The 20,748-nt window shown below is 38.5% G+C and overlaps 1 protein-coding gene across 6 annotated transcripts in view; it reads left to right on the forward strand.

Moving 5' to 3' along the window:
- ripor1 (RHO family interacting cell polarization regulator 1) overlaps positions 1 to 20,748 on the forward strand; it is a 104,236-nt gene that overhangs the window by 48,139 nt on the left and 35,349 nt on the right. For 4 of the 6 annotated variants that reach the window (XM_079825166.1, XM_079825163.1, XM_079825162.1 and 1 more), the window contains exon 2: positions 19,586 to 19,709. In XM_079825166.1, coding sequence (XP_079681292.1) covers positions 19,612 to 19,709 — 98 coding nt within the window. In that variant the 5' untranslated portion in view covers positions 19,586 to 19,611. Of the gene's footprint in view, positions 1 to 4,305; positions 4,474 to 19,585; positions 19,710 to 20,748 lie in introns of those variants that run through there. The other 2 variants (XM_079825164.1, XM_079825161.1) reach the window with 2 other exon arrangements.

Consider the following 20,748-nt stretch of genomic DNA (forward strand, 5'->3'; position numbering starts at 1 on the left):
GAATTTGAGTGGGATTCATTTTTGCATTTGTGCAAACATTCTTAAAGCCTTTTTCCTTATCCTATACGTTTCCTTGTTTTGAAAAGACAACTTCTCAGACAGCGGCAGTATGGACTTTTTAGCATGCGGATGTAAAGCCGAGTCAGCAGTAGTGATAACTCTCTTGCTCAGAATGCAGAGTCAGTCATACAACAGTACGCCTCCACTGAAAGCCACAACAACTCTTCAAATGGCCAATAAAAAAGCATTTATTTATTCTCTGCCTTCCTCACATCCTCGTTCCCTTGTTGTTATCAGACTGAAGGCAGGCACTGGAGGAAATGAAGGTCTTATTGGATGACCATTAATCAGCCGCCACAGAAAGAGAGATTGTTAGAAGATGCGGGTCAGACCAAGAACGTTGTGATGTCAAACTTATATCTGTATTTGACAGGCATAACCCTCGTTGTGTGTTGACATTGTAATTTAGATAAAAGAGAATGGACCAATCATAGCTGTTTTCTAATTTTATTGTGGATCACAAAACTCACTACCTCCATTAGTTTGTGTGTGCGGAGATAGCAGGGGATATTTCACCTGGTGTTACTGTGTGTTGGTCCAGATGTCTCTTATTGTGAGTCATTGTAAGATCATCGGAAGCACCTTTTCTACATGACTTTGTTAGCCTCTTCATCTGGCATTACCTTATGGAGATGTACTACTTACCATGAGCCGCATGTCATTAGTCATTTGTTAGTGTCCAGTAGCTGTATACAAATACTGTACTTAACTAGCATTTATTTAACAACTTCTGAGGGTTCTTTGGCTTTGGAGTGCAACAATAGAATTTGACAGGAGAGTTTTTCTGTTTTTTTGTTTGTTTTGTTTTTTCTTAATTAGTGCTACCCCGCAGTAAATACAGTCCAGCGCTTCCGAGTTACGTCAGAGCAGACTGATCTCATGAAATAGCGTATGTATGACACGCCAATTCGCTATGCCATTTTGGCGTGCTATCAAGACACATAATCACTTTTTAGCGTGTTTATCAACGCCGTTTCATTCATTCTATCCCCTACACTGCTCCTACCCCTAAACCCACACATCACACACACAAACACACATACACACACACACTGCCCCTAAACCTACCCATCACAAGAAACATTCTGCATTTTTACATTTTCAAAAAAGCATCATTTAGTATGTTTATAAATCCATTTACATTTACGCGGAATCACATGGCGTACACATACACGCGGAATCACACGGCGTATACATACACGCGGAATCACACGGCGTACACATACACGCGGAGATGATGTTCATTTCGGCGTACACATACACGCGGAATCACACGGTGTAGACATACACGCGGATAGCTCAAAATGCATACAGATAACACGCCATTTGGCTTTAGAAAGTGGCGTGTATGTTTACGCAAAATCATGATGTCATGTTGGTCAGCATGCCGGCTTTCCATTGGCCGATGCTGTTCACATGAGAACCACGACGCATGCGTGTGATGCTGATGCAGGAGCTGATCAACATAAACTGCATAGGAGACTGACACATACGTGAAGAAATTGTTGAATAAAGTGGCTATTTTTGTTTGTTTTTTGCCCCAATAAAGTATTCTCGTCACTTCATAACATTAAGGTTGAACCACTGGAGTCACATGGACTATTTTAACGATGTCTTTCCTACCTTTCTGGGCCTTGAAGGTGTTAATTAAATAGCTGTCTATGGAGGGGTCAGAGAGCTCTCGGATTTCCAAAAAAACATCTTTATTTGTGTTCCGAAGATGAACGAAGGTCTTACAGGGTGGGAACGACATGAGGGTGAGCTTATTACACACACAGGGACCTGCAGCAGCACACAAACATTTTTAAATATTAAAAATATAAGGATTCCTCTCTAGAGAAGCGTTCAGTCTTTCTGCTTGCAAATTCCGCCATGGTGCAAGCGCAACTGGCTTTAAAAGGGAATGGGAGATGACTCTGATTAATTTGCACGTTACGCCCAAAACACACCCATGACTCCTTAAGACTAGGTACTAGGTACAACCCTTTTGGACTTTGCGCCTGGCGTGCCGACCATTTTTTCCGTCGTTAAATTATCAAAAGTGGATTTGGACATGCCCTAAGTGCACCTGCACCATGCACTTCGAACCATGCGCTCAGATCATTAAAATACGGCCCATTGTCATATTATGTTAAGTTTAATCGATTTTCATAAATTGACTCACCAATTGAGGGCCTTTGAAAAGTTATAAGGCTCATGTTAGCTCTTGAAATATTATTTGTTCTTCCTGTTTGAATTTGATTGCACATTCACAATGTACAGTTAATTTGTCTTTCTGCAATGATCAGCGCTTAAGTCAGCTAGTCAGACTGTGCATGATCTGTGCCCTGTTCATACTATCTATTGCCCTGGTGTCACCATAACAGATGCAGTATCACTATGGTGATGACATGCTGTGGTACACCGATAAACCGCAGTCATGCTGGCCTCATCCATAACATCGTATGAGTAATAAATTGTGTGAGGAAATGATTCAGACACCTTAAGATAAGGTTCAGTCTGCTGATCTACTATAGAGAATGTTGTACTGATATCAGCTCTGAAAATGAGAGCACTAGTGTGAAACTAGCATATATATATATATTATTTATCATTCATCCCTAGTTCATACAATATTTTGTGTTTGTATGTTTATACTGTACATTGAAGTGTCTCTTTGTGTCTGATCTCGTGTGATCTGATTGTTTGACAAATGTTCAAACACAGTCAGACATGCAAACAGACAAGCTTTGTGACCGCTTCACAACAGCGTTTCAGTTACTGCTGAGTGACTGATGTGACCTAGGCAGCCGTCTGTGGTCTGATGCTGACAGAAATATCCTCTCTAGCCTATGGTGACAGGCCGCTAATCGCCACAGCAACTTATATAGAATCGAAACCATTTTGCATATGACGCATTTGGATTGGAAATTAATTAAATGTATACGCCGACTTCCATGGCAACGCACAAAGAGGAATTTGGGCTAGCACATTAGAAGTGTATATGTGGAAGCGGTGAAGTCTAGGTTTACTCTACATAAACCGGTCATGCAAGCTGCCTGTCTCAAGCATTTCCCCTTACTCCTATTCTCTCTTGAACATCACAAACATGCTTGTTTTGATCTGTCATTTCAGCCACTTAATAATAATATGTTGTGTGTTAAGTTGACCTGCGCTGACTCAAAGAAAATCTTCTGTTTCCTTTGATGAGCTGTGCTGCCGTCATCGCTTTGAAGCCACAGCGTGTCATTCAAGATGAAATTCGTGATCACGGTAAACTGAAACTGAAATGAAATTTTGCAGCTTATTTTAGAATTCCGTTAATCAATATGTAAGATTTTTGGATTAAAGTATCAAAAAAAACACTAGAACAGTGTTATATATATTGGTGGAGTTGTATACTTACATTATCCCAAATGTTTCCAAGAATGTATAAATCCAGAGAAATAAGCAATTTTACCCAGGACACGGACCTTGTGTCGCCTATCAATGACATCATACCCGCGCTACCCTCGATTTCCATGGAAACACTAAAGACGCTTTAATATATGATGTGTTTTATTAGACAGGCGAGCAACTTTTTGGATACATTCATCGACAGAAAACGAATCATTGTTATATAGCTCAACACAGTTCTCGTTTTCATGATTTACTGTGAGTAATGTTACCATGTTTTACATTGCCTAATATCAATCTAGCTGCAGTGTGCAACAAGTGTCTCAGAACTCTGCTTGCATATCACATTTTAGATAATTATCAGATTTACCGTATGGAACATGATTCAGGAAATTGGGAATTACCCTGATAAGTCTTGAGATCAGGACCAGTGTTTTAGATTTAAAACAAGTTTGAATTAAATATCCTTTTAATAAGAACAAAATCAACAAACACTGTCAGAAACTGCGGCAATTTGTAAGATTAAAACATTCTTGTACTTTTCTAGAAGTTTTACTCAATCATTACCTGAGGCTACATCAAGTTTAGCTTTTGAAACCACTGTTCAAGTCCATGTTTTATGCTATTCATGGGCACATTATTTAAATATGACCGGATCAGATTCATTGTTAACAGTTTGAACACTGGAAACTTCTGGAGTGCGTCTGGACTGGGTGTTTATCATTAAGAAACAAACTGCAGGCCGTTTGCTGGAAAAGGGAGAGGCAGGAAGAGTGTGATGTCAGACGGGGAAGTGAACGGGAAACAGAAAGGGGGGGAGGAGTGGGCTGCGAAGAGGGCGACGGCCTTCTCATTTCCTGGCAACCTCTATTTCTTTTTCTGCCAGTGCTGTGAGAGTATGAGTAGGAGATGAAGACCACCACAGCTGGAACTGTGATTGTTCTTTCTACTACTCATTTACTTTGAAGAGGAATACACACTTGTTTTATTCGGCATTCATTCGGAGACAACGCCACAAAATGTACAGTGGATATGGAGGTACTGAGATTTATTAATAACCATTTTGTGAGATATGATCTTGGTATTTGAGGTATTTGTCATTTTAATATTGTTGGGTTACAGGTTGGTATTCATGTTGTAAATGGTGTTCAGGTTAGGGCATGTGTACAGGCAGGTGCGTTGAGACTAGAATATTTTAAATGTTCATTCAATTCATTTTTATTGTAGAATGATGTTGAAAGATTTCCTTTTCTCTATGCATTGGAAATCGGCAACATTTGCATGGCTAAATTTTGTTTTGACTCACCAAGGAAGTTGACAACCTTAGCTAAAGTGCACAAAAACTGATAACGTGTCACAAAAGTTGTTTCCTATTAGAAGCTATTCCGCAACATGCAAAATGTTTAATATTTTCTCAGTGGTGTTGGTCAGCCAGCCATAGTGAAGTGAAAGTAATCTGAAAAGATACATGATATAGTTCCTCACAACATGAGTTGTGTATGTTTTCACATCATGCCTGAGTTGGAAGGGTGGAAGAGAGATGGAAGGGGAATGATAGTGGTTTTTGTCATTGTTCAACACTTTGTATGTCCAGATGGTTTTGGGTTTTGTGGTGGAACCGTTGTCCTCCTGGGAGAGGCGTCCCACTGGGTTCCCATGTTACGGTTCTGCTGGAGCAAGAGAGAGTAGACACTCAAAGTATGTTTACTTTGGGCCGCGGTTCAGTGTGGCACCTTAGGGTCATCTTGAACAAACACACAGGGAGGTCCTTAAGTTTAGCCCTTAGGACTATACCTCTGGTTTACTTAAGGCCTGTTAAAGCAGACGCTGTAAACACTCGTTCACATAATCCTCACAGTTGTAGACCTCGCATGGCCAAATGTAGTAGGGAACTATTGAAAGTATTGGCTTATTATTAAGGATATATCTGAACTTTTTTGCTAAATCCAAAGATGTGGAGGGAAGAAAAGGGAAGAAAAGGGTTTCTTGTTCCAGGTCGCTCAGAGAATGAAAGGAAGGATACACCATGTGGGGCAAATGTTAAGTGGTGAGGGATTTCAAAAAGCCACATGACTATTATTAACTCTCAAGGTGCTTGTTGTCACATCCTGGTATTGAAAAAAGATTTCCACAGCAGCATTTCATTACAAAATATTCATAGATGATAGTGAAATACCAAAATATTGGCCAGGCTAAGATTTTTCAAGTTATTGGACCAAGCGGCCTAGTGTCATTTGTAAAATCTATCTACTGACTGTATATAGACTGTAAAATATATACATATAAATAAATATTATAATATATATATAAATAAATAGTTTTTGCATGATTAAATTGCTCACTATACACACACTTACTACATGCATAAAAATATATAATGTGTATATGTATGTGTTGTAAACATTACTAATCACAGATATTTTTTTACATATTTAATGGCTGGATACTGCTACTAATACCTTTATTAAATGTTTCCTTTCACGTTCTGAGGATAAATTGAATGTAGTAATTCAATATTATGTTTGAAAGTTGTCATTTCAAACATGTTATTCGATTCTTTATCTCAAATTGCATTTATTCTTCTTTTTAGCATTCAGTCCTTAAAATGGTATAGTGCTACTATATTAATCATATTTGATAATATATTTGTATAAATAATTTACACAGCTTTATTTGTTGTTTTCTTCAAAGTGGAGGTCAGGTTACAGGGTTACAGTTGGATTGGAAAGGCCAGGACTGACCCCAGATATCATGCTGCGATGTTCTGGGAGCTGCCGGATTCTCTTTGCTTGTTCCCAGAGAGTTTTTTTTTGGGACACAGCTTTAGGTTTCTTCCCCTCTGACTATGTACTAGTGTTTGTTTGACGGACACCAGACTTTGGTAATCTCTGATATGAATGGAATGTGTCCGAGACAGCGAGGCTACCGACTCCAACATAATGAATGTCCTATCATCACGGACTCTCTTTGTGAGAAAGCACCGGAAAGCTTGCTTTTATTTTACAGGTGCTCACCCCAGCCTCTCGCAATGTTTAGATGGAGCTCGAAAACTGTCTATCGAGTTTCAAAAAACAGTATGCATTCATAAAATGTAGTCTGGTAAAGCATTTGTGTTAATTTGGGTTGGTTCACAGAGTGTGTAATGGTTGGCTTCCAGTTGGTTTGTGTCAGATCAGGGGTGTGGAGGCCCCCAGGTGCTTTGTTGTTCTGGAATAGTCCTGGAGCAAATCCAGACCACCTGAACAATACAGCCACTCTGATCCACAGGCTTTAGAAGAGCCTGACCAGCTTTGATTATTGTGAAAACCATCGACATGCAGTTGGAGTGTCCAAATATTTCATAAGTGGCGTTGGACAGGTGGGAACACGGCACAGAGCAACAATTGGAAGGATGAGGCTTTGATGGTGTTTATTTGTTCTACGTGAAAGGATCCGGTGTATGAAGGGAATGTAGTGGACGTTTGATTCCCACAAGGGTTATGGTGAAGAGGGAGAATGTGTCACTTGCCTTGTTTACCTGGTGACACAAAAGAAGGAGGCCCACCAGAAGGTGTGTGGTTGTGGTTTGTGTTGGAAATGATTTCTCTTTAAATACTGATGTTTATTCTGATGCTATTGATTAAAGTGGGACTCCTCTACACTGCAATGTTATGTGCTATTTACTTAAAGGTCCCATGGCATGGCATTTTTCTATTATTTTATAGTGTTTCCTGAGGTGTACTTACATTGTTAGTATGATTTTTACATCATAAAATGTCATAATTTAGAAATAAAAGGCATTTTTTCTATACTGCTGTTTGCCCTGTGGCTGAAGGCCCTGTTACAAGAGGCGTGTCTGCTGTGAGACTTCAGTAAAAACGCCCAATGTTGTGATTGGCTGACATCTTTGCATTTTAAATGAGCGGAGGGGGCGTGGTTTAACGAGGCACGAGTCTGCCAGAGACGATGGACCTGAGTTCACTTCTCATCAGTTCTCTCAGCATGTCTCAGTTCAGGGTGAACTGTTGTTACTAGAATATACTTCAGGTTATTAGTCTATTTCTAGTCGGAGGGGCTGTCACTCATGTCAGAAAGTTAGTAACTTTAGTAAATTATGGATCAGCGCTGACTCGAGACGCGAACCGTTTACGATTCAGTCCGATTTGGTGAACTGGTTCGGTTCACTAAAAAGAACCGATTCAAAAGAATGATTCGTTCGCGAACCGGACATCACGGAGACGGAGCGATTGCTAACAAAGTTATTTATAGTAACTACTGAGTTATGAGAGCGCTGTCTGTCAGCGCGAGTTTATTGTGTTTGTATCTGAGAGTTCTGAATAAACACGAGTCCCAGTCACACCAGAGTCCGTCTTCATCATTATTCTACCAACTTTGTAACACATGCAAAGTACCATTACAGCGAGATGAACGAGTTAGTAAGTGTTGAGTATAGCATTATTTCTAGATATGTTCCAATCATATGAATAGCGTCAGTGACGCGCATTGAGTAACGTTACACAGCGCAAACAAAGACACAACAGCAGTAATCGAATGTAATCCAGTTTATTGTGGGGAAAGCTGGCTAGCCTAGCCGGATACCCTCACGCTTACCCCCCTTCTGCTTAATCTCACGCCGCATTTGGTGCCTCCGCTGTGGGCCAGATGCAGTACTTCTCTAAGTTTATCTCTAAAGATGTGGCTCTGCCGATGTTAAGCAGAAACTCCCGACTGTATGCACATTTTAGAACAGATAGACGCGACGAGGACGTACAAAAACACTGACTCACAAGATAGAAAACACAAAAACACCTTTCTGTCGGGTATAATAAATAATTGCACGAATAATAAATAATTAGCTACACATCAGAAATCAATGATCACAGATCAGAAGGAACTGAAGAAAGACTTCTGTTTTCATTTGTACATCCAAACACTGAGAAACTGCCAGCATTCACTCGTTCACAAGCAATGATCTCTCCAGGACAAATATAGCGTTTGCATGGGTGTGGCAGATTCTCTGGGCGGGGGAAAGGGAGGAAACCGTTCCTGCTTGGACGTCAAAGCAGGAGACTTCAGGATTGGCTCGTCTGGCCTGTCATTTTCTCAAAGGCAGAGAAAGACAGCCAGAACTCGGTTTTACACCGATCAACATTTCTATCCACTTGGGGACAATATTCAGGCTAGGGGAACTCATATTAATGTTGAAATACCTAATAAAATGAAAATTTTATGCCATGGGACCTTTAAAAAAATGATGGTAACAATAGTACACCATAATGTTTTTGAGTAGTTTTTAAGGCTTGTTTTTAACGGAATCTACCTAAATAAATCAAAATCTCTTTAATTATTTAGTCTATGAAACAATTAATTTAATATTTTTAGTGAAATGTGCTTATTTATTTTTAAGTTGACTTTAAAAAAGGGTATAAATTAGAGTGAATGTAAATTACCTGTTTATATTTGACTTTGAGTTCCGTTATGCAATTAATAGACTGTATGCGAGCACAGCACAAGCAGAAAAAAACTTGTTACTGCACTGGCATTAGCAAAGTTATTACTCATTGAACAAAGCAAAATGCTTTATAATATTAGTATACAAACAGTTATCCACATCCTAACCATAAGATCTACTCTTCTGCACAATGGTAACGATCAAAATTTCAACACAACAGAAACTCTTTCAAATGTCAAACCTAACTGAACATTAAACATGAACAGATATTTCCTTCACTAAAAAACACATAAAATAACACTTAATTTCAATATTAACTCTCCATTTCCAGCCATATGCAAAACTAACAATGGTGTCTCTAAAAAAAAACTGCACAATTGAGCTAATTCTCTTAAAATAAATAGGTAGCCTTTTTCCCTTCATTTTATCAGCTTAATTGGTTCCTCAATTCTAGTCTCAAAATTGTTTAAATTTCCTTCCAAAATTTTAGTTTTTTTTTGTGAAATGTTCTCAATATTTTCTTTACAACACTGAACCACAACCAACAATGAACCACCACCAACAATGTCACGATACGATACGCATCACGATACTAAAGTCACGATACGATACGTATCACGATATGGATCAATTTTGTAACAGTTGATATCTGTTTATTGAATAACCAGTGTTACAACAGAAACAAAGAGTTAAATTAATTAAATAAATTGTCACAAAAAAAGCTTGGAATGGCTCGATTCAATATTGATTATTTTGGATACGTATCAGGTACACACATCTCTCAACTAATGCTGTAAACTATGGGAGTCAGTTGTAGCCTACTATAATTATATTTATAATTATGTTTTTTAAATAATAAAGTTATAATATTAGCTTTAGAAATTACATAACCATATTTATACTCCTTTCACTTTAAATCTAAATGGTGGCTGTCATAAAAACTTGCCAGATTAATTCAAACATGCATTAAATATATGAAAAAACATATATATATATATATATATATATAATGAATATGTAATATGGTGCATATATTTAGCAAAATGCTCCTCTCTATAGTCAATTTTTCTAGCTCACTAATTAATTCATGGACACTGGATATGGATTTTCTGAGGTAAATGTGACGTTATGTGACATTGTTTACAAGCTAATTTACTGGGGCCTATACCATGAAGCCGGTTTAGCTGGCTATCCAGATATGTTTAAGCTTAGTTTGTGCCAATTCTGGGTTTAAGGTACCATTAAAGTGGTTTGGCTTTTAGCTGTGTTCATCTCCATAGTAACTTACCCTCCACAGCTAACCTGCTCCAGGGCAGGTTATGTTCTGGATAAGAGATCTCAAACTGAAATTGGACCAATCAGCTGTGAGCAAAGTGACACATATCTGATGCAATAAAGTCACTCCCCCTTTTTCTTCTCCAAATTAAAGGTCACTACATAGCAAATGGCTATTAAAGACTTAAGCCTCTGGCTTTTAACAATGCTTATTTATAATAATAATAATTTTGAATTATTTAAAAATAATTTATGTAATTATTATACCCTTAATCAATTACACATGTATAATTTTAGTAAATCAATCATTAATATGCATTTTGTTAATATTAAAATAAATAGCATATATAAAGGTCATACAAATAAGCTTTAAATTCAATAACTAAATCTATAAAAAATTACATGTGAGCATAAATGTTCAATTCTCTCTATATATCAACTAAACTAACTTCATAACTTTTACTTGCATTGACGTATAAGATTTTTCTTAAAGCTGTCCTCGACAGCTCTTTTCTTCTGTGTAAATTTGTTTCAATTCTTAATATTTTTCAATCATGTATATTCTGCAGAAGAGTGAAGTTAATCACACTGCTTCTCTCGTGAGAAGTGAATCTCAGTTTCACTGATCCACAGCATGTGATTGGCTGTTCACTGCTGATGTCACAGCTAAACTACTAAACTCAGGATCAAAGCCTGAGTTGACAGAGAAAGTTGATGATCAGCATCATGGGACCAACAAAGCCTGAATAGATTGGTTTGGTTTTGTCAACTCAAAACTAATCCTGTAACCCTGAGTTTGTTAAACTACCATCATGGTACAGGCCCCTGATGTCTTTCCGCTTTGAAACACAAATTGAGTGATCACATGAGACATGATATGGATTTCGGTAAGTTTTACTCTATCTCTTAACAGACTTTCAAGTGCACATTCATGTTTATTTCGGGCTGTATCTGGTATTAGCCGGAGGAGAAGATCAGTTCACATGCGCAGCGCGCTGCCGCCTGCCGCTTCTCATGAGCTGAGCTGCGCCAGAGCGATCTCGCACCTAGCGCCTAAACTAATTCATGTTTTTAGATTTCGGAATAAAATTGACGTAATTTGAAATCTGAGACTTTATTTCATATCAATAGTAACAAAGCACAAAGATTTAATGGATGGGAGGCGTGCTGCAAAAACTGTAACAACTTAAAATCCTCTTATCCATTTTTGAATGTCTTGCACTGCTGCTCGAGTTGTTAAAATTGGCACCACTTGACTCACGTGATAATTGGTGTGGCGAACAGCGAGGCCGAGGGACCGTGAGGGCGGGACGCGGCGGCGCTCATCAGGGAGGATGAGCGCCAGCTGCGCGCCGCAGCGATCTCGGCCCTCGCGGAGGAGTGAGGGACTATAAAGGAGGAGCGACGACAGTGAGGGACGAGAGAGGACCAGGCCTGGATTTTGTGTTATGTTTTATTGTAGTTGTGTTATCCGCTGCAGTCGACCGTGAGGGGCTGCAGCTTATTATTTTCATTTTGTGTTTATTTGTATGTAGGCGGCAGTCGACCGCGAGGGGCTGTCGCCACCATTATTATTTTGTGTTTATTTATTAAAAGTTCTTTTGATTGTCCGCCGGTTCCCGCCTCCTCCTTCCCGTACAAACAACGTTTACTACAATTGGTTACATTCAAAAGCACACAATATCGATACGGCAGCTGCTGTATCGATAAGCGCATCTTCAGGAGTTCATGACGATGTATCGTTGTATCGATATTTTGAGCACAGCCCTAGCGCTCAGGTAGAGTTAAATAGTCCATAATAGGTGCTCTTGGGGTAGGGAAAAATCCAATGACACAAAAAAAAGGCAGGTCCCAGGCACTCAGTCAGACGTAAAAAGAGGAGAATGAATTAATTAAAAAGCCTTTATTTGGTATGGCTTAAGTCATCTTTTTAAAAAATACAAGAGCCAACAAACGATTCTGCGGTGAAACGAAGCGAACAAATGCACAATGTCTTACGCACGTGAGCTGGAACCAGCATGTTTATTGCTCGGTAATGCGATCCGTTTAGCTCCACAAGTCTTGAGGCGGCGCTTCAGCATACGATGACGTCAAGGGTGGACATATTCTGAGATCGAGCATTTTCTGGGCCTGGTGTCAATAAAAACTTTTCTTTGACTAACAAGGAAGTTTTCAGCTCCGAAACTTACAGGTATTCTTATATCACAATGAACTTTTATACCAAAGGCTCAAAGGAAAGTCGATTTCTCTATTCATCACCCCTTTAAAATTGAGCATTACATGACGGTAATTTAAACCTAGCATTTTTCTAAAAATATAAAGCAAAACATTACATATGCAAAAATGACTAGTATTTCCAAGTCAACTAGCAGCAGCCATGTCCCTTAATCGACTTGTTGACTAGTCTTGCACATCCCTACTAACATTGTCCTTTCGTGCAAAATCAGGCCAAAACGAAGTTCGTTTGGAGTTTGTTTCAAGAGTTCGAAACAGCTTACTAGCAGCTCCAACTTGTAAACACCTTCGTACTTGGTTTATGACGATTATGTAAGATGTAAAAATGAAATGTTCAGATTTTTTTTATGTGCTGTTCATCAAGGTCGGATGTAAAAACATGAACACATTGAAGAGCCGCTAATGGAAAGTGAAGTTATAATTATAATCAAAAGCAACACTGACACTGTTTTTTGTTTTTGTTTAATACTGTAAAGCTGCTGCTTTGAAGCAATATTTTGCTATATAAATAAACGTGACGTGACTTGACTGGAGTTCCAAATTTCAGAGCTTGTGCAAACATGTCCACATCATTATGATCAGATGCTTTCTTAACTGTTTTCTCACCGCTGTTTATTTTGTTACTGAAGGGAAAGCACGCAGCGCACATTTACATATTAATCTAAATCACTCTCATCAGTGTGGGCAGCATCGGGATGTTCACTAACAGTATACCTCCAGGAACAGGATTGGGCACCCCTGAATGAATTGTGTTATCTCAGCAAGAGAAGTATAGAAATAAATAGAGAAATATAGGGGTTATCTGTACTAATAGGAAGCTGCAGATGTTATTTTTCTTTCCTCTCTCTATCAGACGGTTGAATATCCTGCGGGAAATGAAAAAATTCCACTTCCCTCAGTGTTAAACCGTTTCCCCTCCTCCACGCTTGGAAGCACGAAGGTCTTTATTTCCCATCAGCTACAACAGACCTCACTGTGTTTACACTCTTCACTGATCACCAGACATACAAAGAAACCTTGAATAATTCAAATCTGAAATGCCTTTGAAATATTTACATCCTTACTTTGCTCAGAAAACCCATTTGTTGTAGTTGGCTTGCTAATTGAGTTAATAATTTACTTCATAAAGCATTTAACATTGTAATTCAGAGAAGACAAATGTTGTATTAAAACTACGGAGTGCAAAGCCCACTTTTATATTCAGTTTCCCCAATGAACAAAGCCATCAGAGCTCTCTTAAAAACCAGAATCCAGGCCTTAATGCTTTTTCCCAGCGAGATGATCTGGAGTTTTCCTCTCTGTGGAGGTTTTAGGCCGGAGGGCAGAACATGTCTCTGTACCCCAGCCATGACGCTCTCTTGCTGGGCACAGTGCAAAGAATTCTCCCTTCAGCAACTCTGGTGGCCTCTGAATGAATTGCACATAGCTGAAATACTTTAGTCAGTCCAGAGAGTCACAGGTGGGCTTTAGGGTCCTCATTAGTGCAGAGTGAGGCATGTCAAGCTGAAGATCTTCATAAAGTGGAAAAGTTAAGCTTGGGTTGTTTCCTTGTAGAAGTACTTTGGGTTTAAAATAAACTCTAGCTTCCTTCCTCAATTCAGTGATGCATTGCTGTATCCAAGGCACTGCACATCTTTGTTGACTAAAACTCGTGTGCTGACTGTCCCAGGCAGGGTCATTATGGTGACTAAAACGCACTTGTGTTGACGTAATAGCTTAAATGATCTCACGGGCTCAGATACGCTGGCTCACACCTCAGACTTTCTCTAATGTGACTTCAAGGCCTGTTTCTTTCCTCTTGCTCTTCTCTGGAAAGATTATATCTTAAATCAATTTAAAAAAACTAGCATTTGACCTGCACTCACAGAGCCACGGGGAAGCTGCTGCAGTTACATAACACTGTTTTGTGCTGAATAAGTGGTCTTTTTGGTGAACTGCACGAGTTGTTCTTTGTTCACGTAACATGCTACTGACTTTCCGTTAGGCTGATAACTTCAGACTTCTGATAGAGATAAACCTGACTAATTTGTTTGCACTAGCAGTCTACCTTTGTCAATCTATGTTGGTGTATCTTTGGTCTAGGTGTCTTTTCTGTGTGCTTTTGCATCTTTCCTGTCATGTTTCTTGCTCATTGTCCCAACTGTGGGCTGAGTGGGTCCACATGGTTCCTGTCCTGGCTAAAATCCTCAATGATTGGTGTGGTGTTAAGTGTAATCTTGACTGCACTGTCCTCCCACGTTTTGTCCACGGAGTGTTTTTATGGCGGTGATGTCTGATAGGCCATGGCAGGGTCAATGATATGAGACTTCACTGATTATATACAAGGAACTCCACGAATGGCTAATCTAGAAACTTTTCTATGCTTAAAGGGTTAGTTCACCCAAAAATGAAAATTCTGTCATTAATTACTCACCCTCATGTCGTTTGACACCCGTAAGACCTCCGTTCATATTCGGAACACAAATGAAGATATTTTTGTTGAAAGCTGATGGCTGAGAAAGGCTTCAGATAGGCCTCCATTGGCATTCAGTACATTTACACTCCCAAGACGCATAAAAGGCACTTAAAACGTCGTTACAAAGTCCATCTCACCACAGTGGCTCTACAATCATTTTACGATGCGACGACAATAGTTTTTGTGCGCAAAAAAAAAATCTAAATTCTCGCGCATGCGTCGTGGAGGCACACACGGAAGACAAGAAAAAGTTGGATAAAGGTGTTATTTAGATTTTTTTTTTTGCGCACAAAAACTATTGTCGTCGCATCATAAAATTATTGTAGAGTCACTGTGGTGAGATGGACTTTGTAACGTTTTAAGTGCCTTTTATGCGTCTTGGGAGTGTAAATGTACTGAATGCCAATGGAGGCCTATCTGAAGCCTTTCTCAGCCATCAGCTTTCAACAAAAATATCTTCATTTGTGTTCCGAATATGAACGGAGGTCTTACGGGTGTCAAACAACATGAGGGTGAGTAATTAATGACAGAATTTTCATTTTTGGGTGAACTAACCCTTTAAGAGCATGATTCGTTTTTCTTTCTCTCTCTGCTTTCCAGCATGTCTCTCAGTCAGGGTTGGGTGTTATAGCTAAAACATGTATAGCTATTATCAATTTAGAGCGAATATGCCAATTAATTATTGAAATGATTCACAGAAATGAAAGTAGCATGCATATTGGCAACATAGAGATCTATGTAATCAGTTACACTTTATTTTAGGGTGACTTAGTTACATTGTACTTACTGAAATAAGTACTGAGTAATATTAATCAACTACATGTACTTACTATAGAGCAGGGGTTTGGTTTTAGAGTTAGTTACGGACGAAACGGTATGAAAAAGAACAGATGCACATGCTTAAAATATTTCAAGAAGTTTTATATTTGAAAATGAACAAACAACAAATAAATCAAGCAGCTCTATGCACTTTTTTAAGCAAGATTCTATTCTGTGGCATTTCCTTCCTTATAATGGCCGTGGTCAATAGCAACGCATAAATAATAATAATTTGGTGTAAATATAATCTCTAATATTATCTCTGTAAATATATCCTACAGCAATATTCTCATCAGTGTTCTATCAGCTATGACGCATTTAAATCTAGCTTATTTTGTGTAAGAGCCCAAACAGTATCCTAGTGAAGTAATGCACATCCATATTTTCATATGATTTGACAGTTTATTTTATTAAATATCAAAATTCCAAATGGTGTGCATAATACCTGACACCTAGATGAACACTTTACAGTCAGTTTTATGACTGTAAGTCATTCTCTTCAAATGCTATTGAAGTTAGAAACATGTTTACCAATGTTGTATGTAACTTTAGCCTGACGTCGTCATACTCAATTCTAGTCAGAATATGAGTCTGATGCCGCTCCGTTGGGCTGTGATTATGGGGCGTGTTTCAACCGAACCAGGAAAGACCTCAATTGGATAGACCTACAACCAATCAGAGCAACGGAGCGACGCATGACGTTAGTTATCAAATGTCAACAGAACTCAACTGCACTGGGTTGCCATGTCCGCGGGTTGAAGCGACCCCAATTATGTGACATACAGACCCAGGAATGCGATTTTTAGCTGCCAGCCCTGCCAAAATAACACATATTTTACCCCCCAAATGCTTTTTTTCCCGGAGAACCCCCCCCTGGAAAGCTATTGGGCTTGTTTTTGGCTAGTTTTGAGGAACGTTAGCAATTGGGCGGGTTTTGTTGTAAAAACTTGGCAACCCTGTACCTGCACGCACGCTGGAATAAGTAGCCTAACGTTAGAAGAAAAAGATGAGTGTAAACGATCTTTGCCGGTGTTGTAAAAAAATCATTTAAGGATACACAGAGTACTTACCAACACGATCATCATTTCTGAGAGAAATAGTAAAGGCGAATGCATATACGAACAAGTTCTCCATTTAGGATTAGAACAAACTCAACCCAAGCGCCTTTGATGACGTGGATGATTACGTTAATGTTGATCATCTGTCCATCATCGTCTAAAGCCCGCCCTGACAATTTCATTGGTCCGAACAATTTCTGTTCGGGCATAATTACTTCTCTATGGATCAAGTCCAGACCGAACTGCCCGAGTAAAAATGTTGTGGGCGGGGCTAAGTTCGGCTGGCATCCAGGCTAATGTAACTTTATAGATAGTCCCTAAATTCGTGAATATCGAACATCAAGCCAACTTTATGCCAGTCATATCAGATGCGCTGTTGTTCTGCTGTGTTTGTTTGAAACTATTTTCGCTGCTGAAATAAAACAAAAACAGTCAACCACTGTATGACGAATGAATCTCCTGCATACATCGCACGTTCATCTCTGCTTTGAGTGCAGATTTCAGTGAGTGAGAGCGCGCTCTGAACAAAACTCTGCCTCTGCTTATTAGACATTGCATTCATAAACTCAACAGAAACACGTGGGATTGGTTATAATGCGCAACGCTATTAAAACAGATGGCTTTTGAGAAGACTATAATAAGTTCAACCGCCAAAGTGGCGAGTGTGAGTGACTGTGTCACACGCCACAGCCGAAATAACATACACCCGCAAATGGCGAGTCTTGATTATTATCCCTTAAATATCACCCTAGACTTGTCTGAACTTGTTCGTTCGTCTTTAGCTCAAGCTTCACGTTATATCCCAGACGTAGTTTTGGTATTGAGGTCAAAGTCCACTTGCCTTGCTCGTAGTTTTGAAGTGTTTCCTCCTATTACAGCGACTTTCTTCTGGCATGTTCTGCAGACAGGGTGACCATCTTCGATTAAGTTTCCCTCAGGACTATTGTAAAAGCCAAACTATGACCACACCTCAGATTTGGTCCTTTTAGAAGGCTGAACAATCTCCCGGCTCTGTCACTGCCATCTGTCATTTGTTCTCATTTAAAAAACAGCATTGCACGCTACGCCCGCACCTTACTGGACAGGATTCACCACAAGTTTTCAAAATCGTGATAATCACACGCGGTTTTAATGATAATTCAATTTTAAACGATATTACTAACCGTCAGTACATTTTATCGTGAAACCGTCAATCGTTCCATCCCTACTTGTAATTATGCATAATTTGTATTTACAATACTAAGTACGTGTAGTAACGTGTAACTACATCACCTTAAAATAAAGTTTTACAATGTAATCTGTTTAGTTTTAAGGGAACATATTTCCTGGACATTTTCTGCCCATGATTTATGATTAGCATTAGTCAGGATGGTCTATTTTAAACTTTTAAGGGATAGTCCACCCAAAAATGAGAATTCTGTCATTATTTACTGTTTGACTTTCTTCTGCAGAACACAAAATATGATATTTTGAAAAATGTTAGTAATCGGTTTTGGTTACCATTGACTTCCCTTGTATGGACAACAATTGATTTCTCAATGTTAAGTGGTCTCTTAATTTTTTCCAGAGCTGTAGAAGCTACAGTGTCCGACACAGGACAAAGATGTCATCTAAGACAGCAGAGAGTAGCTAGCGCTCTGTAGAGTAGTTTGTCCGTTTAAAGCTACTGTAGAAACATGGCGGCGCTAAATGATGACTTCACAGTAAGGGGACCTGCGGTGTATGTAGATAGAAATGGCTCATTCTAAGGTAATAAAACATAACGGTTCATTATGTAAGGTCTTTATACACCACTGAAAACATAGTTATGTATATTATATTGCATTTCCGTCAATAGATCCTCATAAATATTACACACTGCACCTTTAAATCCAATTTAAAATCAAAATGGACCCTATATAGTCTCTTGATACTTGTTTCTGGTCTTATTGAACTATTCTTTGGTCAACATTAATTTAAATAAGGAATAAACCTTGTCTTTGTAATCTTTCTTCAAAATGTAATTAGCTGTATTGTCTTTGAAATGCCTTTTCAGATGATGTCACCAGCACTCTTATTTTTCAACTCGTCTCATCGCACCGCCTATCTAGCTGTGCTGCTTTTTATGATCCACATTAAATTCCTGATGGATAAAATCATCAACCTTTTGTTGTTGTTCTCGTTCAATGTCTCTGTCATTTAGAAATACTTGTTTTCATTTATCTCATCTGGTTGAGAATGGCTTTTCATGTTGATTTTTAAAAGGAACAGATATACTAAGAGGAACTGAACATCTTTTTTTGTTGATGGCGCATTTCATTTCTGTGGCATTTTTTTTTTTTTAAAGGACGAGCATGCATTTGTAAAATCGGTTTGGGTGTTTCATGAGAAACATCGCTTGTTTAGGTTGGAATCACTTGCTTTTCTTAATTTTAGTTGCATAATGTCAACTAATTGTCTTTTCATTGTGTTATAAAAATTGTTTGAGATGCACGATGGAAGGTACACAAGAAATTTGAGTTACGAAACTCAAATGAGTCAAGGATTTTCCTCAAGACTCAATATGTAAACACTGACAGAGTTTCCTGGAAATACAGTCATTTTAATCTAAAATGCTTTTATCTTGAGAGGTCAGAAAGTCCTTAGAGAGCCGCAATATCCTAAATAAATTAAGCACTGATTCATTCAGGGCCTGAGGGACACTGCACCAAAGGCTTATGATGAGATTTTATTGCCTTAATATTAAACAATTGCATTTAATCGCAACTTCAAAGACAGCTCCTCTAGAAAAGACTTTCGTTTAGAAATGATGTCCTGTTGTATTCAGTGACTGATTCACCTGTAGGTTTCGTTATGCCTCCCATTAAGCTTTTGACCTATATTTCTGTTTGTCTGCAGGGAGTCCCTCCAAAGCTGTATCCACCATGTCCCTTTCTGTGCGCCCCTCGCGGAGGGTCGTCGCCAGATCCATCACTAGGAGCCAGTCCTTCGCCGGAGTCAACTCCTACGACAAGTCCTACAGGTCAGTGTTACTGTACACGAGCACATGCACACTCAAATAAGGCATACTTTAAAATGATAAACAGAAGCAGTGTTCTCAAGCATGCATTCGGGATGGGTGATATATCAAATATTCATGTTATATTGATAATGTCTATAACCCTAACCCTAACATTCAGCAATTCAGCAAGTGATGATTTTAATGCACTTTTTATCTGGCCATAAAATTTCCTAAAGACCATCAGTAGACTGTTTTGGCAATCCATTCTTTTCTCGTGACTTGCAAGTATGAGAGCATTATGATAGATGGCATGTTTAAATGTTTAATAGTGTCTATGATTTATACTTCAATAGCAAAAACAGCATTAGGTTTAGTGAGTTTGAGGATGATTCAGAGATTTGTTTGCATCATCACATGTGTTAAAATGTAGGCAAGTATTTCAATTATATACATTTATAAATGCATTCAAATGTTACATTAAAATATTGCTAGTAAACCTTTATTTTTGTTATATAACAAATGTCCATGCTTTCATATAAATACAAATCATTTAATATATACACAATTTGAGTTCATACATTTAAATGTATTTTTTAAGCATGTATAATTATATACATGTCAAAGCTAATTATAATTTTTGGTATTATTTTTAGATACAAATATTAAATATATAAATATCACTAATATTATTATAATTTTCTTATGTCACCCAGCTCTAGCCATGCATACCCAAAACACAAATGGTTAACTTGGAGCAAGCATACTCAATGTGTAACATTAGCCCTTTCGGTTATGACCAAAGGCATTCAATATCTTTAAAGGGAAGTCACAGCTGACAGGACGTCCTGTGGAACCAACATACATTTCCTAATGGATGCAGGCAGCAGGAAAGCATGGACATTTGTTATTGGTTCAGTCCAACAAAACGGGACAGATTTTTGTGAGAAACCTGTGTCAATCTTGTAGCCAGTTGATTTTATACACTCCACACTTTTATCTGTGGTTGAATATTTTGTCTCTTTATCCGTTTATTAAAATAAGCAGGTTTTCTGTTCAGGTG

Source organism: Gobio gobio (genome assembly GCF_949357685.1).
Source record: "Gobio gobio genome assembly, chromosome: 9".
In the NCBI taxonomy this organism is placed as follows: domain Eukaryota; kingdom Metazoa; phylum Chordata; class Actinopteri; order Cypriniformes; family Gobionidae; genus Gobio; species Gobio gobio.